Genomic DNA, 26,680 nt, shown 5'->3' on the forward strand with positions numbered 1-26,680 from the left:
AAACATGTACACCAATAAATAAATCTAAAACTTTTACAGTACAAAATGATTAAATAAAATTAAAAAATCTGGATAATGATTAATATCAACATGTCACACTGGTGAAATATTCTTTATCTTTAAAACATCAGTAACTAAGAGAGTCAATGTCTCTATGGCATGTTGTCAACGAGTACGTTTCCATCTTTGTCTTTGATCCTGAGTCGTCCTGTAGGGTAACGGGTCTCCTGCCTGCCATCAGCGTACACAGTCTTCACTGTACCGTCTGGATACTGACGCTGCTTAAACTCTGCTGTGTGAAGCTCCTTCTGCCCCGTGTTGAAATGGATTTCTTTGGTTCCATCCCTGACGGAAACATTTACAACACTATCAAATATCTAGACTGTCAAAATGACAAACCTCATAGGAAATGTTTGACAGTAGAGCAAAGCATTGCAAAAAAAACAAAAACATTTTTTGGGTATTGGAGTGAGTTGATGCTTGTGAGCCTCTTCAACTGTTAAAATGTGGTTATTCTGGTTGGTTTCTACAAACTCACCCTTTCATTGGAAGGCAGGCTAACAGGAACACTATTATTGTGGACCACCTTATGTTAAAGAGTAACTGAAACCCTACTTTCTGCTGACCTGCCACTAGGAGGGAAATTTAAAAAAATGCCTTGAATATTGGCGTCACTGCTGTAGCAGGAAGACACGCCCATGCTGTGCGCAGAGAGACAGTAATACATACAATGACGTGTCTCCACGTACAGCGAGTTCATAAGATCAAGTTTGTCACTACAACCACGGGCACAAACACCACTCAGCCCTGTTTTCCCACCACCTCACACAAAGACAGATGGGAATACACACACAGCATGATGAATCCTCTAATTAGACTTTATAGAAGCACAGAGTCAAACAGAACACAGTGGACTTCCTTATTTAACCCTTAGTGGCCAGTATATCGGACATTTTACAACTAAATATGCAAAATTGAAATACTTTTACTAAAATGTGAAGAGTGGGACCAGGATCCATCAACAGCACTACTTAATACCCAAATACATGTATTCAGCACAAAAAAAGTGGGTTTGGGGTTGAGTTACTATTAAGTGTTTGTGTTTATGCTGCACTGTGAAAGGCTTTTAGTGAGTTAATTTACAGAACAGCAGTGAAGTTACACTGGGTCTGTAATTGTACAGTAAGCATTAGTATTTGCTTGCCTGTGTTAGCAATATTTCCTTCTTTACTCTGAATAACATTTGTCTACAGGTTCCCCACTCGTGGATCGCGAACCTATTTTTATTGGGTCAAAAGAGAAAACATTCTGTACTTATTATTTGAAGCATTTGGTTTATTGAGTTCCATTAACTCACATCTCTAACTTTTAGTGTTGATAATTTGCTATTTTTTTTTAAAAAAAAACAAAGCTTTCTTTTGTGTTTACTGGCTAATCAGATGATAAAAAAGTTGATAATTACATTTTTGTAGCTTTTGTATAAAACCTGCTGCCTACATCCAGTTATAAATACGTCTTGAACCAAAAATATTTTCATTTCTCGCATTACCACCTGAAAGACATTGTTTTTATCCTTTCAGAACTTTAAAATGGCTAACCTCATTTTGTTGAAGGTTTGCCGTTATTAGAGTGAACATTTTGTTTTTGACAAATTCATCAATTTGGTGTGACGTTGGATTATTATGTTTATTTTAGGGTTTTTTCCCCTCCTATAAATGAATGTCTGATATTATTTATATTATCTGATATAACAATCACTATAGTTGTGGTGTTTAGTTTGGTTTAAACTCAAAAACAAACTGCATCTAAAAAGGTCCGATATTTACACCTTAAAAAACCTGATTTGGAGAACCAACTAAACTTTCTCAGTAAACGGGTCACAGCAGGAAGTGGTTCATGGTATTTCAGAGAAGTTTGATCATAAGACATTTTGGAAGCTGCTACAAATGAAAATATGTCCCATATATATAATATATAGTTACTGTGCCATCATCAGACTGACAGACATTCTAATCTAAAGACACTGATAGCTGGTTTATCATTAAAACAATGTCATCATTCGCTTAAAGCTACATTTATAGTAACGATGTATGCTGAGACATGTTAAAAACGTGTCAACTTTAAAATGAATCTTTGTATATTTTGAAGTCACTCCTTAATTAAAACAAAGCAGTGATGAAGGACAAAGATTCATCTTCTGTAAAATCTAGTAAAGCAGTCGTTGTGCTTGAGATCACAATTTAAAAAAAAAGATTTTTACACCAAATGATTCTCAACTCTATTTACCGTCCTATCACACTCCTAACACTAGAGGGCAGTATTTTGATAGAGAAAATATGTTCCCTTTAGGTTTAATTTAAGGGTTGGTGTATTAGAACTGCTGTTTAACACTGAATTGTTTGAGTAATTCAGTGTTTAAACAAAAATAAAACCATCATTTGATCCTTTGAAAGTACTGTTCAGTAAATGTTTGTGCATAATGGGTTAGAGTTACGAGGGAAATATAATCGTATTGTGAAATGTTATGTACAAACATAGTTGAGTTTAAGAAGAAACATTTCCTTTTCTAGCAATGATCATTAAGGTGGTGTTGGATGGGTGAATGGATTAATATTAATCATTATTGGAGTCAATAATCAAAACAGGAAACCTGTGACAGTCTTTCTTCAGCTTTGACTTACGGGTTGACCTGTATAATGGTCCCATCAGTCAGAACGCTCTCTTCTCTGCCATCAGGGAACAAGTTCTTCACCGTCTGATCTGGAAAGGTGATTTCCTTTCTGCCGTCTGGAAAGTGTTTTTCTGGAGCAGGAATGAACAGGCTACTGTTACAAATCTCATTTTTACTTGACAATGGAACAGAGCTATAAGCTGCTACACACCTTTATTAGATAAAATCATAGTTTATGCCTCATAGATCAATGGTTCAAACATCATTTACTGAGTTTGATATTATTGAGGGGGGGGGCAAACGCAAAAATAGAATTATATATATAGACCGTCTCGAGACTCGTGCCAACCACAATGTAACATATACAATAATGCAAAAATGATTAGTAACATCATTGGTACTATTTTAGTAAAAAAATTGTGTCGACATGTCGTTTAATGTTGAATCAAAGCAGCTGAAAACTATTTTATACATTTTTTTTTTCAATGAATTTGGGAAAACTGTAATGAAAACTTTTGACCACTTGGGGGTACAATGCTCCCCCTGCCCCTGTTAGCCAACATCTATGTTTCTTTAAAGCAGTTCTCAAACTTTTTTGGCTCAAGTACCCCATTTCTATTATTATTAAAGTACCCCCTTCGTTTGATCACAACATTTTGCTGTAGAATAATATATAATAAAAAAAAACTACAGTAATAGAATGAATGAGTGTTAACAGATTTTAAAGAATCAAATTTAAAAGTGGAATAAAATGGTGTTTAGTGGCTCCTCAATAGATTTCTTCCTATAGTTTTTTCCATCATCAATATTATGATTATCAATTTTAATGCTTTCATTTGTTAATTTTCCACTCGCTCTGTCTCAAGTGCCCCCTGTAGTGGCATTGCGTACCCCATTTGAAAAATACTGGTTTAGAGAGTCGGTGGTGGTTTTTGCTGCTCACCTGTCTGGTTGTTAGGGAAGTGAAGGACCTCCATGCCATCAGGGTAGGTGATGTGTGTCGTCTGAGCTTCAGCATAGAAATAAATCTGAGCAGTGAGAGGAAGAGCCATCAAATGTCACACAAATGTAAAGGCTTGTTTCTACTTTCTGGATCTGTTATCATAATAATAATAATAATAATACATTTTATTTAAAGGCACCTTTCAAGGTACCGAAGGTCACCATACAGAAAAAAATGGTTAAAAAACTGTTTTAGCATTAGATTATACTATTCTATCTTCAACCTGGAAGGTCAGGTTTCTCCTTGAATTAAATGCATAACATCCAACGGTTTGTCTCACCACCCTCTGGTCTCCAGTCACTTGTTTGGTGTCTCCGTTGAAGAAGGTGACTTTGAGCGACTGACCGTCTGCTGAAACCTCTTTCCTCGTCCCGTTTGGGAAGACGATGAGACGATCACCGTTAACCAGAACCTTCTCCACCTGAAGGAACCAGAGCTTGCTCATCAGCTACAATTCAAGTCTTCCTGTGCTGAGTTTGCATGTTCTCGTTGGACAGACTTCACAAAGAGACGTCTGAACTGAGCAAACAAACCATCTTTAAATAGCATTTCAGATTTAGTTTATTTTGATTCAGCAGTGGATAAAACCTGCTGAATCGGTTCCAAAGTTTGTCAAAAAATGAGTTATTTACTAAATGGCTGTGCACACTATGTTGTTTGACCTGGGGCTCCAAATGGTCAGATTTCGCAATTGTATTTAATAAACTGATGATTTCCCTCTCTAGCATTAACATTCAGACATTTTGGTTTCACATGAAACAAAATTTCTTGCTGCTGCTGTATCTAGTTTCAGCTCAAATTAAAACAGCTCCATTTTTGTTTGTTTTTTATGAAGCATTCACATAACTTTACCTTTCATCAAAATGTATTTTTTCTAATGAGAACTTGTAACTAAGCATGTACAGTAATAGATTTCTCACCTTTCCATCAGGGTGTGTGATCGTCTCTTTGGCTGATTCTGGCTCCGAGGTCTCAATCAACTCAGACTCTTTCAGTTGAGAAACTTTCTACGACCCAAAAAAATGTAAATTAGTGTCTAAACAAGCTGTGAGGAACAGAGATTTCACAAGTATTTAGTCAAAACATTTATGTGTATATATCAATCATATTATCTGCAAACTGCACAAATTCTAAATGATATACAGTATTATATGTCACCAGCGGGACCTGACGACATACCGGGACGGGTGCTTAAGGAATGTGCTGAACAGCTGGCGGGGGTTCTTACTGACATCTTCAACACGTCACTGACCCAGGCTGTGGTATCATCATGTTTAAAGACCGCTACAATTATACCAGTGCCTAACAGAATCGACAAACTCCTCCCTCAATGATTACCGACCCATAGCACTAAACCCCATTATGATGAAGTGCTTTGAGAGGCTGGTAAAGGACCACATTGTCTACAGACTTCCCCCCACATTTGACTCAAACCAGTTTGCTTAAAGCTCCACAGAGGACGCCATCTCCTCTGCCCTCCACCTGAGCTTACAACATCTGGATGAGAAAGACACATGTGCAGATGTTGTTTCTGGACTTCAGCTCGGCGTTTAATACAATCATCCCGCAGCATCTCGTGAGCAAACTGGCTCCCCTTGGATTCAGCACCCCCCCCCATGTAACTGGCTGCTTGACTTCCTCACAGGCAGACCCCAGTCTGTGCGGGTGGGCAATGACACCTCCAGTGTCATCTCTCCAAGCACTGGCTCCCCTCAGGCCTGCGTCCTGAGTCCACTGCGATTCACACTGATGATTCATGACTGCTGCGCCAGGTCCACTACCAACCACATTGTGAAGTTTGCGGATGACACAACAGTAGTGGGACTCATCCGTGACAACAACAACATGGACTACAAAGAGGAGGTGAAACATCTGGTTGACTGGTGCAGTACCAGCAACCTGGTTCTGAACATCGACAAAACCAAGGAGATCATCGTTGACTTCAGGAGGCGCTAGCCCAGCCACACACCACTCCTCATCAATGGTGCAGCAGTGGAGAGAGTACACAATCAAAGGCTCTCCTACAGTCAGTTTAAACACTCAAAGTAACAGAACTTACATGTTTTTATCATGTGGTGGAAATGATTGAAACAGTGTAAATGTTTTCCTATTTAGATGTGTGACCTTACAGCTGTGCTTTATGTTACTAAGCAGTCAAACCCTAAATCTAGGTGCTTTCAAAACGCTGTTAGTTCAGATTAGATTGAGCACATACATAAAAACTTACAGGCGAGCTGCTGTGTGCTGCTTTCTGCTGAGGCTGCTTTTCATTGCTTTTCCCGAGCGTCACAGACTTCTCCTCAGTTCTTTTAGTGGGAAATGAGGAGGAAGATCCCAGCAAAACTGGTTTCCTCAAGCTGCTCTTTATCCCTGCTAAGTATCACAAATATATAATGAATGCAATGAAAAGCAGTGAGTAATAAGAAAAAGTGCATTTCAAAATAAAATGGCATCTTATACATAATTAATACCAAATTGTTGCAACATTTAGCTAACAGTGTAATTAGGAGGAAATGTGCAGAATAAACAAAATCACTTATGATATGGACTGTGTGTGATTAAGTACCTTTCTTTTTAACTCCTACTCACAAACTGTTTATCAACTGAAGCCTGGTTTTAAATCAAAATCAAACTGTGAAGTTCAGGTGTATAGTTTTTGATTGTTGGAAAACAAATCGTCACAGTTTTTTGTTTCTTTGCTGACAGGGTCAAAATGATCTCCTCAGTTTCTGTAACTTTACAAGCATTATTTAAACCCATGCAGGAAAGTAACCTTGCAGTGTGATGTAGCCACCACCATGCCTTGAGTATGTAGATTTGGCTTTGACATCAAAGGAACATTTGCTAAAGACAAAAGCTTTGCAACTGGTGAGTCAGGGACCAAAAGTGGATCATTGCAAAAACTACAAATACCAACTTAGACAACCCTGCGAAACAAGTATTTGGGGGTGGGGTCTATCAACTTTTTCATTTAAAAGGAGTAAATTGGCTCAAAACGATGATGGCTTGATATCATGAAATGTGAGTGTACCTGCAGCAGGCTGACCAGCATCCTTAGAACTTTTTCTGTTCACAGCAACTACGTTCTTTTCAGTCGGGCTGCTGCTGCTTCTTCTGGAGTCAAGAGGACTCTAAAAGCAAAGAGATTTACATATTAAACACTGAAGTGTATCATCCAACCTCCTGCATTGTGGAGTAATCACAACGGTTACATGTTGCATCAAATCGATTTATTTCTCACTGTAAATAATGCGACATTATAACCAAACTGGCTTACAGCAAACGTAACTCCTTTGGTCACAGATGGCACACTGGTCTCCAAGGTTCCAGAGGCTTCTTTGGTTTCCGTGTCCCCTGCTGTCAACGAATTTTTCTTCCAAGTACTGAGGCGAAGCTTTTCTAGCATTCGAATCTTGAAAATGGCGCAAAAAAGACAGAATGACTCCGAGGTTACATTTACACCAAAAAATGCCATTCTTTTAATACACAGAAATACAGTTATAATCTTTGACAAGGGACAACTTTGTGCTTTATTGTTATCATCCTTATCTTTATTATTTATCTGAATTCCTTCATCAGTTCTATGACATGTGGACACTTTGGTTAACTCTTTAAAAAGTTATTAAACCCTAAACCCACTTTTTTCTGCTAAATACATATGTAATTGAGCATTAAGTAGTGCTGTTGATTGATCCTAGTCCAACTTTTAACATTTTAGCAAAAGTATTTTAATTTTGCGTATTTAGTTGTAAAATATCAGAATAACTGGCCACTAAGGGTTGAATGCTGGCTATTTCAATTTAATTTTGTTATTGGCTGAGACTGATTATTTGTATTATCGTGCGTCCCCAACTGTCACTGTTGGCCCCGCCCCTCCTATAAAAGCTGAGAGGAGGGAGGAGGGTTTCCTCCAATCACAGCCATCAGTGAGCATTGATTAACAGCCGTAATGAGGAACTCCATGCACCATGCATTCCTGCGGTGATGTTTTTGCTTCTATAAAGAGCCGATTCTGGTCGAATCAGAGGGTTCATCAAGCTATGTGTGTATGTGCAGACACACTGTGTGAATATCCCCATCTGTCTCTGCATGTTCGCAAATGTGCAAGTACTTCTTGCTACTGTGTGCATGTCTTTCAGGTTAGAGCATGGACTGTTTGTGAATGATATCACATCTGTGGGGCTGTATGTGCTGTGTATTGTGTGTAGTAGTTGAGCAGGCAGCAGTCTGTCATAATTGCCAGCACTGACCGGCTTGCTGAGTGGGCGTGTCTTACGGCGTCAGGAATAACGCCCACAATCAAGACATTTTTTTTAATTTCCCCCTTAGTGGAAGCAGAAAGAGGGGTTTAGTTCCTCTTTAAGCACCATAGTTGCAAAATTGCAGTTTTGGGTGGCCACCATTTTGAATTGTCCAATATGGCGACCCCATTGAGAATCGGCTCCGGCTCCATCACGTGTGAGTGAGTTCTGTAGTGTGGCTTGTTTAGGAGAAGGTCTAGGTCAAGGACAAACTCAGAAATCTGTTATGGCAATTTTTATATTCATATCGTCAAATGTATGTTCATGTGTACAATTTGTCATGTTTTAATACATGATGACTCCATTACTCTTCGCACTTTTGAACAGCTGAATCATGTTAGATTAAACAGTACAGATCATATTGTACTCAATGCAACACAGAGTCTCTGCTGAAGGCCAAAACTCAAACTCACATGCAGATATACACACGAACGCACACACTATCAAGGATAGATAAGAGTGGCGCCCAACCTTCCTCATATTATACACGTCTTCATCATCCTCAAATGTTTCCACTGTTGGGCATCTGACTCCCTCCTTCTCCTCACCTCAGGGTGGAACTTTTTCTGTTATCTGTATAAAAGCTTAAGCTGTGAAACTGTTAGTTAGAGTGGGTCTTGCCTTTTTGCTCTGCCACGAGCCTTTTGCCTTTCATTCTTTCAGGATGGAAGCTTCTTTTTTTACTCCTTTTTTATTTAATTTTATAATAAACCTTTTTTATAAAATCATCAATGCCTCGCCTGGACTCCATCATTCAACCAGAGCAATAAATCATGTCTCCAAATGAGGTCAACCGCAAATTTGCCATGACAAATCCATCTAAACTTTTAATGCTGTTCTGAGAAGTAGTGAAAGCAGAACAAGTATTTTAAAACAAAATAAGCTATTCAAAATATATACCGATACAGGCAATATTGTAATTTTAATAAAGGGGATTAACTTTTTAGTGCTAGGTGTAAGACTGGTGACACCTCATCTCGTAGAGCAGAGTTCTCCTGATTGCATGAATCCATCTGCTGCCGTAGGCGGCTGTTTGTCAACGACCAGCGGCTCTCCCTCCTCCTCAGCTCCTCCTGCAGAGAGCTGAGTTGCTGCTTCAACACCTGAAGCAAAGAAAATACCCATGAACCCATGCACTAAAGGTCTGCTAACGGAGAGCTAACTATGGATAATCTTGCAGTTTCCAAACCTGGATTTCCTCTCGCTCCTTCTTGTCAGGAATGGCTCGTGAAGCTGCCGCGTGCTTCTCAAACAGCTTCCGCTCCTTCTGCAACTTCCTGTTCTCCTCCTTTTTGTATTCCTCAAATTTAGCCGACTCCTCTGCTTTCATCTGCTCAAACTCCAAACGCTCCTTTCTACAAAAATGAAGAAACGACAACAATGAAGCGGAAATAAATCTTAGAGAGAAAACAAATAATTTATGACACACAAAAAGAACTCAGGACAAAACTGTTTGCAAACATTTTTGCACTTAAAATGTAGCAAATGGTAATTATTTGCTTTGCATCTGCAGCAATTGAAAAAAGACCACCTGACTAAAACGGTGTACATTCAGTGTTCACTGCAAACATGGGACATTGCATTGATGCTGCATTAGTTAACGTTTCAAATTATGGTACATATTACACAAAATGCAATTCACTTATTATACAAAATATTTGTGATAACCATAAATTTACATTGACTGTATCAAATTGGAGCAGATTTTTATGTTAAATTTTTTACTCCTTTTAAGTCCACAAGTAACAAAATCACCTCAGATTTTCTTGTTTTATCTCGCTTTCTTGTCTGAGTTTGGCGAGTGCGGCGTTCTCCTTCTTAAATCTTTCAATCTCAATCTCCAGCTCAGCCAGTCTCTGCCGTAGCTGCACCGAGTGGATATCTCTGCCTGAAACATCCAAAATTACACAAAAGGTATTTAATACGTTGTGTAAATCCTAGCCTGTCTAAAAACAACAAAAAAAACACATAAATATTGTCTTTTATCAGTGAGCAATGGAAAGCAATTCTCGCACACAGAAGACCTGAGGTTTGCATCAAAATTCTTATTTGTGCACAGTTTGCATGTTCTCTCCAAACATGCAGGAGCTTTATTAGAATATTCTTATTTTCACCCAGAGGAGCTGAAAGTGTTTAATCAAAACAATTAATAAATGATTAAACATTACTTTATATTATTTCTGAAAGTTCAAAAAAAGACAGCATGTAAGTATCATACCAGGATTTGGGTCAATTATAATTGTAATCATGTAATTGATGATTAAGTACAATTATGGCATAATTATAATAAAAAAATTTATTGCTGTTGTAATTGATTTTGTAATTGTAATTGGCATCGACATTAAATAAATAATTGTCATTATTTAAGGCTCAGTAATTGTGATTAATTGTAAATAAACTTTAGTAATTGAGAACGCAATGGTAATTAACTTTCAGGGGAAAATATCTTGTATTTATAATTGTAATTGGGAAAAATGCCAGTCACCTTAATCATAATTAAGCTGGAATTGAACATGGACAATTGAAGGCATAATTGTAATTGAAATGCAATTGACCCCAACCCTCATCTCTGTTTTCGAAAAGATTCGCCAAACAAAATTAACAGGAAAACTTCATTGGATCGAGAGCTTGAGAGTTCGATCCCTGTCTATGTGTTGAAGTGTCCTTAGGCAAGACACTGAACCCCAAGTTGCTCCCAGTGATCGACTCGCGCCTTGCATGGCAGCTCTGTCCCATTGGTGTGTGAATGCGAGTGTGAATGGGTGATATGTAAAGCACTTTGTGACCTCTGCCTGTGAAAGGTGCTCTATAAATAAACATTACTTACTACTTACTATTTGTGTCATGAGTTTGTCACGACACAGAAACATGTGTCATTGACCACTGAGCCAAATTTGAAAGATGAAAAAAAAAATAGTATATAAAATTAGGTCTCAAAATCATGGAAGACATCCACTTCTCTCTGCTCTGAAACACTGGGGGCGTGTCAGTTTGAGGCACCGGAACCACGCCCACGCGCAGGAAGTACTGTGTGGGAGAGAGCAGTGTGAAAGCGCCTCCAGCGTTGATACTGCTTCTCCCATTGGTTTTCCAAAAGTGCTCAGATCAAGCCAAACGAGGTGCTAGCTCTGCTCCACCCGAGTCCGAATGTGTGCATCCCTCCGGGGTAGAGTCAGAACTGCGCCCAGTAGAAACAAAATTGCGGTGCAAAAAAGGTGCTCATTTCATGGAATAGGTGGTACCAGTGGACGCGTTTTATTCCCGAGTCCAAATGTGTTGTTTGTTTTCAGCTAGGAGTTAAATTGCCCCCCCTGGTGGCCGCAGAAGTTTGGTGTGCTTCAGCAGCAGGGTCAGGTTTATGCTAATGCTGGCTCCATGTACGCAACGCAGCTATGATGATTATAAATGGTTGAATGGAATACATTTATGACCTAATTAATGTGTTCAGACGAAAAAAATTGCTTTACAGGCATTAAAACTACATTTAAAAAGTCAGAAAATGAGACATGAGTAAAAAAAAAAACAGAAGAATTTTTCACTCTTGGTTTGGTCGTGATTTACAGGAAGATGAAAGCTCACTTCTGTGAAACAGACACTAAACACTAGTATTGATTGTTGGTCTCACCTGTCTCCTCCACTAGTGCTTTATCCTCAGCAGCAGCAGCAGCTGGTGGAGGAGACAGAGGTGCATTCTGGGCTTTTGGCTTTAAGGAGGGGAACAAGCGGATCATGAGCTGAGATCCAGGAATAGCTTTTTCCTCCTGAGTGTTGGCATCCTTCAGAGGCTTCACAACTTTGCTGCTCACCGCTACCTTCCTCACCAGAGTCTTCTCCTGTGGTGACGTCCTGTTAGAAACAGCCTCTGTGATGTCATTGGCTGTGCTGATAGTGGTTTCCTCCTCCATGTCGTTCCACGTATCGTCGTCATCAAACACAACCCTTCTCTGCTGGGAGTCTGGGTCTTCTATCAGAGTGGAGTCGTCTGTGTGGCTGAGAGTGAAGTCCCTTTGGTCCTCGTCACCTACGTTTGATGTTGATGTTGAATCCCTTGAGCTGTCCTCATCTTCGTACGAGTGTTTGTCATATGGAGGGATTGATTGTGCAGGGAAGGAAAGGGCTCCTGTTTCTGCAACTTCAGCATCTCCAAACTCAGAGCCGCTGCAGGACGAGGCATCGGAAACAATGACTTCATTGTTTTCTTTCTCCTCAGTATGTCTCTGCTTGTCCACAATGCTCAATGCATCCCCTCTGATCTGTGCTTCACACTCCTGTGCGTTCACAGAGATGCTTTTATGAGCCAAACCAACACCACTCCCCTCACTGCAGCTTCTTTTCAATGCACATCTGGGTGGAGACTTAATGGGGGTGGAGGAGAGCCGTCGCAGGTGAAGCCCATTCACTCCCTGCCGCTGCCGGTCCATCTGCAGGACCTGCAGAAAGAACAAATACATAATATAAGATATTATTAAAAATAAACAAAATATAGATTCAGACAATCATTGAACAAAGGCATCACACAACCACCAGTTTCTGAAGGAAAATTCTGATACACTTCCGCAATTCTAACAAAATTAAAAGCAAACAGGTCAACAAAAATTTTCACTGTTATAAAATATCACATTTCACTCTCACCTTAAAACAGTCGACTCTTCACCACCCCTTCTATTTTCATACCCTGAGTCCCTCTTCCCTTACCCCTCACTTAGGTGTAACACTGCCCTCTCTTTTTATATTCTCCCTATAATAAAGTGTTTCTTACCCTTCCTTGGGGAGGGCTGGTGATGGTCACAATTAGGCAATAAAATAAATTAATTTATTTAATTACAATAACAAAACATGCATTGCTGTCTTAAAAAAATTGCACTTCTTGTAGTGTTGACCTCCAACACCATATGCAGACAAAGTTAAAAAAAAAAATACAATTCAGGAGCAGCTGTTAAATTCAGGGGCCCATCACTCACACAACTGAGCAATGTGAAAAGAAAAAGATAATTTTAGAAAAAGCTACATGAATCCATCCATCCATTTTTTTCCGCTTTTATCTGGGGCCGGGTCACAGAGGCAGCAGTCTCAGCAGAGATGCCCAGACCTCCCGATTCACGCACACCTCCTCCAGCTGTTCTGGGGGGACCCCGAGGCGACACCAGGCCAGCTCAGAGACATAGTCCCTCCAGCGTGTCCTGGGCCTACCACGAGGCCTCTTCCCAATAGGACATGCCTGAAACACCTCCCGAGGGAGGCGACCAGGAGGCATCCAAAACAAATGCCCGAGCCACCTCAGCTGGCTCCTTTCAACGTGAAGGAGCAGCGGCTCTACTCCGAGCTCCTCCCGAGTGACTGAGTTTCTCACCCTATCACAAAGGGTGCGCCCAGCCAGTCTGCGAAGGAAACTCATTTCGGCCGCCTGTATCCGCGATCTTGTCCTTTCGGTCATTACCCAAATCTCATGACCATAGGTGAGGGTAGGAACGTAGATCGATCAGTAAATTGAGAGCTTTGCCCCCCGACTCAGCTCCCTCTTCACCACAACAGTCCGATACAGCGACCGCATCACTGCTGACGCCGCACCGATCCGTCTATCGATCTCACGCTCCATCCTACCCTCACTCGTGAACAAGACCCCGAGATACTTGAACTCCTCCACTTGAGGTAAGGACTCTCCACCGACCCAGAGAGGGGAAGCCACCTTTTTCCGGTGGAGAACCATGGCCTCAGATTTGGAGGTGCTGATCCTCATCCCGGCCACTTCACACTCGGCTGCAAACCGCCCCAGTGCACGCTGAAGGTCCTGATTTGATGAAGCCAACAGAACATCATCATCTGCAAATAGCATGAATCCCTACTGAAAATACTAGGTTATAATAATTAATAATAGTTAATATTTTAGCAAAGTATTGGTCACCAGCTTGTGCATTTCGTGCAGAAATATTATCATCACCTAGTGACAAAGCAAATACAAACAAATGGGGGAAAGACATTTTTAACACAAGATATGGACTTGAATGGACAAATTGTTTAAAATCTACATTCAGGAAATCTTTTAAAAATAGACCTTGTGACAAACAAGTTTTTTCTAAATAATTTAGCCCTAAGTTTTTATTTATTTATTAATTTTTTTTTACACTTTTTACCACAGTTTTGAACTACAGTCCCCTCCAAAAGTATCGGAACCGCAAGGTCATTCAATTCCTTTTTTTTTGTTGCATCCTGAAAACATTTGGGTTTCCAATCAAAATGTGAATATGAGACCAAAGTTCAGAATTCCAGCTTTTATTTCATGGTATTGACATCTAGATGTGTTAAACAACTCAGGGTGGACCACCTTTTGTTTGAACCCACCCACTTTTCAAGTGAGCAAATGTATTGGAACATGTGACTGATGGGTGTTTCTAGTTTCTCAGGTGTTGCCTTTTAGATTCAGGGCTCTGCACTAACTTTTCCAGTGGTGGCACTGGCGCAACTAACTTTCTCAGTTGGTCGCACCAGCCCAGAATTTGGTCACACCCTTTTTTTTTTCCAAGCCATGCATGCTGATGAATAATTTACTTAACTGGCTGTACCTGAATTAACTTAACAGTACCAACTTAACATCTGCATTGTTTCACCCCATGGAATTAAATTGAGAGGGTCCAGGTCTTATAGTGGGGTCTCCTAACCCTCTTCCCCTGGTCAGGGGTCTGCAACCTTTACTCTACAAAGGACTTTTTTTCCTCGTCTCACCTGGATTAAAGTCCTCCTGGAGCCAAAAAATACCTTCTCAATGAAGACATTACAGTGTATTACATTATATACTGGTAAAAATATATAGAATAATGTTTGATTTAATTTGACTTGATTTTTATTGATCATCAAAACTGTTTAAAATAACGTATCTTGCATCTTCAAGTTCTTATGCATCTCAGTTTACATGAACACAATGTTACATAAAGAAGTTTTTTTTATTTGGAAGGCTACAAAAAGTAACTTAAATTTGATAACACATGATCATGTGGTCAACACATGCTAATTACTAATTTCTTGCATATTTAACCAGCATATTGGTGGTAAAATGAATCTGTCCCCACACAATTAAAATTTCTATTTTTTCCAGAATAGTATTTTTGTTGGTTTAATTATCTTACCAGGGATTTAAAACTTAAGGTTAGCCACAGGTGCAGGAAAGTTGATGGTCTGTAGATGTTGCAGGAGGTGAATAGGATTTATTTTAGGTTAACAAATTGTTATATCTTGATTTTTTTTTGTCCTTAGTCATTAATAGTCTCTGTAAAAAAATAAGTATTTATTTTAATAGTTTTTTCAAAACTATAAGGAGCCAATGCAAAAGAGTCAAAGGGCCACATTAGGCCCCAGAGCTGCAGGTTGCAGACCCCTGCCCTGGGAGAACCACAGCTGAACATCTGGCCTGGCATCATAGTCCAGTTCTGGCGCCTCAATGCTGATTCTGATGAGGTCTTCCTATTTGGTGTGGAATCGTGTATGAGCTGCGCGTGTACGCTCTCCGCTCGGCGCCCCACATGCACTCCGTCACTATGCACGGTGAGCTCAGAGCAACAGACATAGAACAGGTTGGCCAAGCATATCAACAGCAGTTGATGACAGAAACATTGTGAGAGCTGTGAAGAAACACCCAAAGACAACAGTCAGTGACATCACTGCCGACCTCCACAGGGCAGGGGTGAAGCTATCACAATCCACTGTTCGAAGAAGACTTTGAGAGAAGAAATGTAGAGGCCAAACCACAAGATGCAAACCACTCATCAGCAAAAAGAATCAGAGGACCAGATTGGATTTTGCAAGGAAGTACAGAGATGAGCCACAAAAGTTTTGGAACAAAGTTTTATGGACTGATGAGACCAAGATTAACCTCTACCAAAGTGATGGAAAGGCTAAAGTACGGAGAAAGAAATAATCTGCCTATGATCCAAAACACATAAGCTCATCTGTGACGCATGGTGGAGGTAATGTCATGGCTTGTGAAGTTTCACTTTAAGTTCATTTAATAATGTCTGTTCCAATACTTTTGCTCACTTAAAAGTGGGTGAGTTCAAACTAAAGGTGCCCTGTCCTGAGTTTTTAACACATCTAGATGTAAATACCATAAAATAAAAGCTTTGGTCTCATATTCATATTTTAATCTGCAACTCAAATGTCTTCACTATACAACAAACATAAAGGAATTGAACTTGCGGTTCCGATACTTTTGGAGGGGACATTAGTTGAAAATTGTGGTAAAAAGTGTAAAAAAAATTAATTAATAAATAAAAACTTAGCGTTAAATTATTTGTCTGTTTCCTTTCCTAGAATGTTGTTTTTCTACTTGTGAAAATGACCTAAGCCATTGTAAAGTTGCTGGAAATGATTATTTGTATCAAATAAAGATCAATAAATCAAAGAACATTTGCTTCAATAAAAAATATTGAAGGATAAAATTCCCACTGGAAAGTTTTTCATCTTTACCGAGAAAACACTCTTATTGACCTTTTCGGAATAGTTTGCGCATTGCAGTCCCGTTAATGGATGCATAGAAGTGATTTTACTTCTTTCTTACTGTAATTTGTTGTGTTTCTTTGGCAGACGAGGAGTACAGTGATTTACTTTACCTCAATTTTTTGTTTGTTCATGGTATTTCACCTCACTCCGCGAGACTCAACTTTGGCCGGATTTGGATCTTTAAAAACCCAAAAATAAACATCTACCCTAACCCTAACTGTGAAAACAGCAAAAAAATTGTCTGGAAGTCACATTGGCAGAGTTTTTAGGGTTAAAAAAAAAAAATCACTTTAAGAATGAAGTAAAAAAAACTTCTGTGCATCGTCTACGGGACTCAACATCCCACAATGCAATGCACCAAACGTTTCCGACAATTTCACCAAAATGATTGGTTACAGTCGAACTCAAAATGAACTTCAGATGGGCAATTTCCACCTTTTACATCTTTTTTCCAAGCAAATTATTTTACATTTATTGATTAATTGGGCCTATACAATATCTTTATCTTTTCAAAAATACAACTTCATGGATGGAATTGATCAAACCATAACCCTAATGTTCAGCAAAATGGAGCTGCATTGTTGACCTAATGTAATCTATAATGGTTGTTTTGACTTTCATTTATGTATTTTTGTGACAAAGTTTTTAGTCTTTTTAAAGAAAGCGTTTCAGACTTTATCTAGGTAACATGGTGCCCGCCTGCAACCTGTAGCCCTCATCAACCATGTGAGGGGCCCTCAGGAGCTCTCGTCACCAATGAGCTCCATATAAAATCTGATTTATTTTCCAGGTTTCAAACTCACAAAGATAAATACATATGCAAGATGTGGTTAGTACTTAGTAAAGTTAAATACTGTTGCACATGAAGTTTTAGCATTAAATTACCATCTTTAAATGTTCATTTTCACTGAAACATTGTGACAAATGTTTTTAAGTATTGTAAATTTGGTATATGGCTAGCCTTCCTTATTATCTTACTGTCTAAAGTGAAACTGTGAACATTTGGTATTTAAGAAGTGCTTTTCTAACTGGTAGTCCTTTGGACTATTCAGTACCTATGAAGTAGTTCACAGTTTCAGGAAGATTGGTGACCCCTGGTTTAAAGAGCAGAGTGCTGCAGAACAATTAAATACTTCCTTTGGCCCAATGACTTGATTAGGAAGGAAATACAACCAAACATATTCCTATATCTTAAAAATCTAACAGTTGAACATTACATTTAAGAATCATGACCACAACAACATCCTTTTCTTTCTGATGCATTAGAGACTGTAGGCTTATCGTGCCTGGCTTCATCAATGAGCTACTGGAAGAGTTTCTTAAAGGTATTGTGGAGGATGTTAGGTGACGTAAGGCCATCGTACGTGCTCATCCCCAGCTAGTTTTTGCTTGCTGCGCATGTGCACTAAAGGTGCATTCACACCGAACGTGAATGGAGTGACTTAAGCGACTAGATTACATTCAAATCAATATAAATGACGCAACCTCAAGTTATCTCCCCTCAATCAACGTGACTTGCGTGATTTGAGCAACAAGTCAAGCGCAACCTAATTGCTTAAAGTTGAAAAAGCAAACTTTTTAAGCGACTTCAAGCGACAACTCCCCCGGCCGTCACTGTTTGTAGAGCCGAGGCAGCAGCCCCTCCCACCTGCTACAATGAGACAACTGCAGCGGAGGTCTGCAGCCAGGACCTCTTGAATTTACCGGAGCAAAATTAAAGCAATTAACTTCTTGAATAAGTCTACACTATGTGTGAACTCATCCTTTAGTAACTCCATAAGTTGATCATTTAAACCGTGAAAGTGGCATTGTCTATGATACGGCCGGAGAAGAAGTGATCAACCCTCTCTCTCCCCTGTCAATGGCACAGACAGACAAACAGACAGACAGACACACTTACTTCCCTGGAGCCTCAGCCATTAATTGAAGCTCGCCGTCCTCACTGGGTAAGTAATTAAGTATGAGCGATGCCGAGACCAACTTGTAAACAGAGCTGTGCACGAGGAAAACTGGGCTCGTGCACGCTTTCTCGCACTCGTTCCATTTGGGAGCAGTTAGGGTGGTGCGCATGTGCATTTTTTCAAAAAGTGAAGAGGGCGTTTCTTTTCTTAACTTCGGGAAAATCCTCCTCTATACCTTTAAACATCCCCATACAGTGAAACTTTTAGAAAGCCTAACCCAGATGAGTGAAGCTTTTATAGCTGCAAAGGCCGTCCCCATATTATATCAGACCCTATGTACTTGTGCCAAATCCCATCTTCATGCTGGGTCAAAGACTGTTTTGGTAAAACTCAAATGAATAAAATGTTGGAACATCAATGGTTGCAGATTGTGGTTCTTGTGCACCTTGGTAAAGAATAAGATGTGTTATTAGGTGTGCATTGAGCAGGATGCTGCTTTTTCCCAAAGGAAAGACATATTTACCCAATGGTTTGGTTAAAGTAAACTGAACTTAAATGCACTCATTAGAGGCGGAGACTTGGGACCATAGTGTGGATTACACAGGTAAGGCAAAAAAAACATGTTTACACTGCTTTTGTTGACAGATGATTTTTACAGACACTTGGGAGTGAAGTACCTTCATGACAAAGGAGGAGTTGGATGAGAAGGACAGCTCCTCTGCAGCTTGTTCCAGCAGCTCAAACTCTCCCAGCTCTATGCTCTCCACCTGCTGGTCGCTCTCCCAGTGCTGTAGCTTCTCCTTCAACGAAAGCGCAAAGGAATCCTGGGGAGCTTCAGAATCCACTCTATCTGCTGCTAATGCACCTTTAGGTTCACAGTCTTTCTCTACGGCGGGAGCTCCTGACCTGCACATCTGTTGTTCTGGCAGGTTTAAATGAAGGTCCTGATTGGACAGTTCTCTAATCCTGTTGCTCTGCTCCTTTTCTTGCCATGGCGGCTTGTGTTGTTTGCTCTGTGAGCCAGCGTTAACAGATTTGGATCCTTCGGGGTTTTGCTCTTGATGATTACACAAAACTTCAGTCCTTTCTGGTTTACTCTCTATTCTCACATCCTTGGACGTTAAACAGAGTCTTTTGACTTGGTTTTCCTTGTTGAGGATGGCAGTTTTACGTTGGATAGGAGGTTGAGGGACACTTGTGCTCACTCTGAGGAAAGATGCAGGCTCTGATTTGCTGCGAGAGATCAGCTGGGCTTGGTTTTGTGGTTTATGGTCTTTGTATGTTTTTTGTGGCAGAGATTTTCGATTGTTAGCAAATCGCGAAAGTCCTTCTCCTCGTTTCAAGAAGGTTCTCTTAGGAGGGGCTTGAACAGCTCCAGTTCTGCTCTGTGAAGGTCAAAACAAACCGCATTCAGATGTGTAAACAAGACCTTGCTTCATATGTCTCCCCTAAAACAGTGAGTGAGTCTAAAATAAGGATTTGTTAGCACTACAAAACAAATGCACTATATGGCTTTTATACAATGCTGGAATCTTCTCTTATACAAATCTTGTCAGTATATAAAAGAATCAACTATAGATTTTATGTTGTGTGAAGACACTTTCAATGCATTTCTAACCCAATGGTCAAAAACCTCTTTTGTCACCAACAGGTTTTAGAAAACCATTGGTGTTCTTACTTTACTGGGCGTAGAACAAGCTGAAAGGGTTTGCGGCATCCATTAACTCAATATTCCACATTTCATGTGGATTTGGTAGGACGCCTGTGTTTAGCATTTATCTCTACATTAATGGAGCAACTTTTAAGTAAACAAATCCCAAAATAATAATAATGAGAAAAGATCACTAACAAAAACAAGTTTAAGGAAGTAATCAAATGGAAATCAATGTTAAGAAAGAAAGAAGGAATATCCAATGATTAAAGATGGAAAATCAGAGTGGGTCCAGTTCTGCACCTTTAGTTTTACAAGCGTCCCATTGAGCGCAGGCATTATGCTGGTTCCACATCTGTCCACTGACCTTCTGATGCTGGCCTGCTGGCAGCCGCTGCTCCTCCAGTCTCAGCTGCTCCTCCAACAACTCCTCAAACGTTTGCATCTGACCCCCGATACCTGGTCTTATTGGTCTGTGAAGAAGACGCATAAATTAAACTGTAATTTGAAAACATCCAACAAAGCTGTCGTTTTGAAAATATATTGACAGAGTTGTCTCCCTATCACGTCATCATCAAAGAGAATGCTTCTGAACAGGGTTGGGGTTATTTTATTACTGTAATCGCTTCATTGATAATTAATTATAATTATGGCGTAATAATAATTGCATTTGGAAATTAAAAATGTATTTTTAAAAAAAAAAAAAAAAATCAACAAAAAAATATCAAAACCTATAATTTCATTGATTAGGAAGCATAAGAAGGTAACCAACAAATATGAAAGCAATTACATGTTAGATATTTGTTTTTAGTGTATTATACAAGTGATTTAATAGCCGTTATCATAAGAGATGCTAACAGGAAGCAAACGGTAAAGATGAACTTTTATTAGGTTTATTTCAATATATTTCAAATTAGGTTAATTTATTTCAGGCTCAGTAATTGTGATACTTGTAATTGAACTTTAGCAATTGAGAAGGTTATTGCAATTGACTTCCTAAGGATTAAAAAAATAATTGTATGTTAATTGTAATTGGAAAAAATGCTGGTCATTGTAATCGTAATTGAATTGTAATTGAAGATGGGTAATTGAAAACATAACTGAAAAATGTAATTGACCCCAACCCTGCTTCTGACGTGTAAACTTTACCAAGAAAGTATTAACTTGCTGTATAATACAGTATAATCCACCATTAAAAAGATACAACAATGAAAATATTCCCAGTGCATCTCACTTCACCTCCCCATAGTTGCATTTTGTTTTGGCTGATTAGTATAAATAGAATATGTACCTGTCATGGGGAGTTTCTCCTACTTTTCTTCTATTGTCTTCACTTATGGAGACAGCATTACACTGTATCAATGTGTCATCCAGCTCAGAATGACAGTTAGTGTCATCAATTTGTTCTACATCATCTCGCCTGGGGCTCCTGGACCCTGCAGAGAAAAAAAATATTATTACCAAATCAAGTTTAAAATGCAGGAAAGGTCACAGTGGACATGGACTGAAACATGTAATATGAACGGAAATTAAGAATGAACAGTAAATGCAACTGTGATCCTATTCTGTTTAACACCTTCAGAAAGATGCCTCTGTCTTCCTGCTGGTGAGACGTGTTCTTCCTGTTGGAGGCCAATGGAAGATCCAGGTTGGACACCATTGTTATTTTCTCTGGGACTGTGTGAGATTTCACTGTATATAAAGCATCCACGGAGGCTATCGTCTGCTAACTTGGCTTCAGACATCGCTGTGCTCTTTGCTTGCCCTGTGGGACGCATTACAACCACAACACACGTCACTTTGGCATCTCCTACAAACTTATCTTATTTACATATTTTGTAAAGTAAATGATCTAAGTGTATTCATCTTGGACCTTTTTTGCAGTGCTGGGACTCGTTCATAATTCCCAGCAGCCTTTGCTGCTCCTCCTGAAGACGAAGCAGCTCTTCCAGCTGATTGGCTTTCAGCTGCTCCTGCATGTGCTTCTGCCACTTCCTCAACTACACAAACACAAAATTAAAATGTCACATCGCCATCCACTCCCTCATTCAGAGGGTTTAGTGTTCTTTGGTTTGGAAAATGCTAAATGTACAACAAAAGACTGAAAAGAGGGAAGAGAAGATCCACAAGACAGGAACAATGGACACAGACAGCGTACATAAGAATAAAATGGACAAAATGGATACAATACAAGTCAAAACAAAAAATAATGTAATCTGGATGAAGGATGAAACTAACCTGAAGTTATTGGAAAGATGAATAACTGTGACAATACATCAATTCAACATCCATGTATGTTTGTTTAAATAAGTGTTTAGTCGTTGAATGACTTCAGCAAACATGAAGAAGCAGTGCCAATTTGCAAGAATCAAATTCCAGAAGAAAAAAATTAGGCAATACTTTGTTTCACTGAATTATTGTACATTACTGTAAGGAAGCAAAAAAGACAACAACTAATTCACTTGCTGGAAAGTGCTTGAGCTTTCAAAACAACCCTGGTAAGCCTTTAGGCTCCCTGTGCAACTATAGTCCTTGATCACTCATAATCCTGTCTACATTCATTTCACATTGACAACTTTAGATAGATACTGACTTCTTCAGATTGAGAACACCTCACAGGAGCCACAGTTTTGAAGATACAACAAGTAATCTACGCAGTAATCAACCTAAAGACAAGTCACTAAAGATCTCACTGAAAGCAAAGGACTGTGGGGATGAAGGTCCAGGGTCTTAAGGAAAAGAGTGATATAAATACCACTGAGGCATGTCCTGAGAAGCAACAGGTAATAACCTACAATGTATATGTTTAACTTTACATTAGTCATGAACACATCAGTATAATTTCAGTTTTATTTGGTTTCGATGTTTTCCGGATCACATGAGCTCTAAGAAAGACTATTTCTTACGGTACACAACATATTGATTTATAAAAGGAAAACCAGCACTTAAGTGGAGTTGCATTTACAGGAACAAGTAAAAGAAGATGTAACTTTAATCTGACTCACTGATTATTTTAATGCATTTGAGTGAAAAGCAAAGTTGCCTTAATTGTGTTAAGTTAACAAAAAAAAAGTATTGCTTTCAGTTAAAATAACAAATCAGCTTTTTGCCTGGAACTGTGAAATTACCTTCTTTTAAATTTGATTTTAAACTTTGAACTTAATTGAAAATATTACAATGCCATCAGTGCATGCTGTCTTTAGGTTGATTTGGCTGTTTTTTTAACTTTTAAGATAAGATAAGAATGTATTAAATGGGGTAAATGTGTCATCCAGCAACAATTAATATCAAGAAAGAAGAGGGAACATTCAAGCAAAAGAAAGCAACATAAAATACTTATACAAATACAAACATGCGTGTGTGGTTAATGTGTGTGCATTAGATAATTTGTTGACAATAGGGGTGAATGACCACCTGAATCGTTTCTTTTATTTTAGTTAAAATGCACTCCGAGATTTAAAAAAATTATATATATATACTGACTTGTAATGTTTGGCTATAACAAACCCCTTACCTGTTCTAGCTTCATTATCAGAGGTAGATCCTGTGCTTTGCTTGCCATTTCATCCAAAGTGACGCACTCTCCATCAGGATGTGTTGGTGCAGAGTTGAGGTTGTTTACTGCCCTGTCAGTCCCAGTCCTCTCTCCTCCACCCACACTGAAGCAGCTGCTGTCTACTGAGCCAGGCAACTGGGCAAAATCTGAGGCGAAGGAGTCGTCTGGCCCCATGGGCGAAGATCCCACAGCAGTGATCTGCCTCAAACTACTAATCAGATCCGGGGAGAGGTTGAGGATCACCCCGGCCCTGGAGCTGCTGGGCATCCAACGAGCAACCAGGTCCGCCTGGGTGGAGTGAAGGCCGGCTGGGGATGACATGTCCACCGCGATGTGTCAGGCAGTGCTGGCTAATCCGGGATTTGAACAGCAGAATATAGTGAAAGGTTAAGTGTTAATCACACAACGTATAAACACGGTCCCACGGATCAGAGCCAAAGCTGACTAAACATAGTGCCAGAGCAACATTAGCTGGCGTGTTGTTTAAACCAAGGAATAATGGTGTGTCTAAATGTTTGCTTAGTCAGTGACAACAGTATAATCATATCCTGGACAACGTTAAACCAATAGATACACAATAATCTAAATTATATTCATAATGAAAACCACTAAATTAACATCAATACACCGTTTTCGGAAAGGTTTCCCATCTGGTTGCATTTAAATAAACATTTCTGGGCACTTCCTGTAACTGGAAGTAAAACAAGTTTTATTTCGGCTACTAAGATTTAATTACGACCGTAACTTCTCCTCATTAATCATAATATGTCAAAGCAGGTTCAATTTACCTGTAAGACTGGAGAACATCGACTTTGTTGGAGAGAAAACAGACTGATGTTTTGAAGACTGCCGCCATACCACTACAAAGCCCGCGAGAGTAACATAGTTCCCGTTGCACCATGGGTAATGCAGTTCTACGCTTGTTCCCGCGAGCAGCTGTTTCGTTTTCCTAAATTTTTTGTTTCCAAAAAGGAATTTCCCAGCCCATTTGGCTGGTTGGAGTATTTTAGTTTCTTGGTTTTTAAAGTCGATATCCACAGATTGTCCATAAAAAAATACAAAGTCAAAATACCCTTCAGAGCTTTGGAACGGTTTTATTTCATCAATGTCCATGAAAATCCATTTAACAAAATGAGTTCATTAACTAACAACAAAAAAACAATAGCCTCCTTTAAGTGTTTTTTTTTTTCTTCTTCTAGAATTACAGATTACGATTATAGAATTACAGATTTTAAAAATATTTTATATTCTGTATTTTGTTGCTTCTATTTTTAAATGTGATCCTCAAAAGAATTATCCAAGTATAATTTTACGTGCAGTAGTTCATGTTGTATAAGTGCGTTTATTGCATTCGCCAAATCGGACAATGAAATTAAGCAATACCCCTTAAACTGGCATACAATTGACATTTGTTTTATACTGAAAGCGTGAGACCGGATGTACTCTCTGACCGCTGTGATTGGTCGATACAAATACATAGCGTGACTTCACCAACACGAGCTAACTGACTGATTCAACGTCGCAGGGACAATGGAAAAAGTCATATGTCATACCCACGGTAAGAGCTATAAATACTGTGTTAACATTAATAAAGTACGATGTGGTTTCCCTCGACATCATTTTTCAGTCTTTAGTGTCATATAGCAGTGTTTTCAGTCAGTGTTGTTGAGGAACGTTTTTGTGTACCTAATTGTGAATGTATTGCACTATGAACTATGCATCAGCATTTTAATGAGAAAACGAGTTATTTTGTGGTTTAGTTTCTGTTTTTGTTTCCAAACACAGGCAGCATCTGCATGTTAAAAACGGGTGTCAAAGATGGACCGAATAAAGACAAGAGTTTCTACGTCTGCGTGGACAAGCTCGGTTGTGGTTTCAGTCAGCAGAGCAGGTATATTTACATTGTTTTATAGCTTGTCTTCTGTCAGTCAGAACGCAGATATGTAAACAGAAAGTCCATCACGTTAAAAGTAGATGTGGGATAAATAATCGATGTATCATCATTCAGACATAGTAATAGGTATTCGATTCATAACTATCCAATAATCTTTTATTTAAATTGTATGTTGCAAGAAATACTGTAAAAGGGTATTTTAAGGGATTAACTGATGTTTTAAAATAACTCTAGTACTAGGGTTGCTTATTTAGCAACCCTAGTACTACACACACATACACAATAAACTGTATATAATGTATCATTTCGGGCCTATACTATGAAGCTAGATTTCCTCTTATCGCGCTAACTTCCGGGATTTAATGTGTGCTCGACAACGAAGCTGGCTAACGCCTTACGGAGCTAAATCACCATGGTAACTTAGGCTGAACAACACTTAAGCTGGTTGGAACCAGAGGGGTATTTCATCAAAGTGTTCTTAATAGAGCCAGGCCCATGGTTTAAATCTGGTTTACCCAAGCCGTCCGTGACCATGCTGGCTTTTCTCATTTCATCAAACTCTTCTCAGTTTGGAGCTCCCCAGCTGAGCCAAGCCAGCTGACAGTGTTTAGCTTAAGTGACGTCTCCATAAGAACCACAAGATTGATCACAGATGTCATGATTCAAGATTGAGGGCGCATGCACTGCAGCTTTTACTCTAATTAAACAGCCAATAGAAACCATTGCTGAGACCAAAAGGATGTGATGTAATCTGTTTCTGAGCAGTGAGAATAAAGGACAGACACGTTTAAGAAGTTTCTGTGGTTTGCACATTTTAAAAGTAGTAAAGGGTGTTATTTAGTCAATTTATCATATAAAATAACTGAAGCATGTGATCACACACCGATCATGTGAGAGTTTTTTTTAACACCTGTCAGTGTTTAATAAAAGACAATCTGTAATTCACAATTAAATAATATGTAATTTATGAGACTTGAGTGTTTGACAAATAGTATGTTAAACTCAGCACTAAACATTAAATTCAAATGGACAGAGGGAGCAGTTCAGCATCGCTGGATGTCACATCCAACACTGCAGAAGCTATAGGTGCAGGTGTGCAGCATGCACGGGAGGTGCGTGCAATGCGCGCACATCCCGAAAAGCGATAGTGTAATTTAGTCATTGGGGAACCGTCACTCTGCCCTGTGACTGAACAACCTGTCCTTCTCTGTAT

The 26,680-nt window shown here is 39.2% G+C and overlaps 2 protein-coding genes across 6 annotated transcripts in view; one reads left to right on the forward strand and one right to left on the reverse strand.

Moving 5' to 3' along the window:
• Positions 1–74: 74 nt before the first annotated feature.
• cpap (centrosome assembly and centriole elongation protein) lies at positions 75–24,466 on the reverse strand. Of its 2 annotated transcripts, XM_028436204.1 has the most exons (19): positions 24,362–24,466; positions 23,532–23,923; positions 21,891–22,017; positions 21,594–21,782; positions 21,309–21,453; positions 20,385–20,490; positions 19,044–19,751; positions 11,601–12,405; positions 9,731–9,863; positions 9,165–9,330; positions 8,947–9,078; positions 6,952–7,086; positions 6,706–6,805; positions 5,902–6,047; positions 4,595–4,681; positions 3,955–4,095; positions 3,615–3,699; positions 2,682–2,802; positions 75–345 (listed from the first exon to the last, which is right to left on the reverse strand). In XM_028436204.1, the coding sequence occupies exons 2-19, from the start codon at positions 23,892–23,894 to the stop codon at positions 153–155; spliced, it is 3,882 nt and encodes a 1,293-aa protein (XP_028292005.1). In that variant the 5' UTR covers positions 23,895–23,923; positions 24,362–24,466; the 3' UTR covers positions 75–152. The 2 variants fall into 2 exon arrangements, 1 of the variants encoding a protein (XP_028292005.1); XR_003672653.1 differs by lacking the exons at positions 75–345; positions 2,682–2,802; positions 3,615–3,699 and having other exon boundaries at positions 4,033–4,095; positions 4,595–4,677.
• A 568-nt stretch (positions 24,467–25,034) lies between these two features.
• Positions 25,035–26,680, forward strand: part of ttf2 (transcription termination factor, RNA polymerase II) — a 31,440-nt gene continuing 29,794 nt past the window's right edge. For 2 of the 4 annotated variants that reach the window (XM_028437006.1, XM_028437007.1), the window contains exons 1-2: positions 25,035–25,131; positions 25,359–25,464. In XM_028437006.1, the coding sequence (XP_028292807.1) occupies positions 25,104–25,131; positions 25,359–25,464 (134 nt within the window). In that variant the 5' untranslated portion in view covers positions 25,035–25,103. The remainder of the gene's footprint in view (positions 25,132–25,358; positions 25,465–26,680) is intronic. The other 2 variants (XM_028437009.1, XM_028437008.1) reach the window with 2 other exon arrangements.

The sequence above is a fragment of the Gouania willdenowi genome, chromosome 21, assembly GCF_900634775.1.
Source record: "Gouania willdenowi chromosome 21, fGouWil2.1, whole genome shotgun sequence".
Taxonomy (NCBI): Eukaryota; Metazoa; Chordata; class Actinopteri; order Blenniiformes; family Gobiesocidae; genus Gouania; species Gouania willdenowi.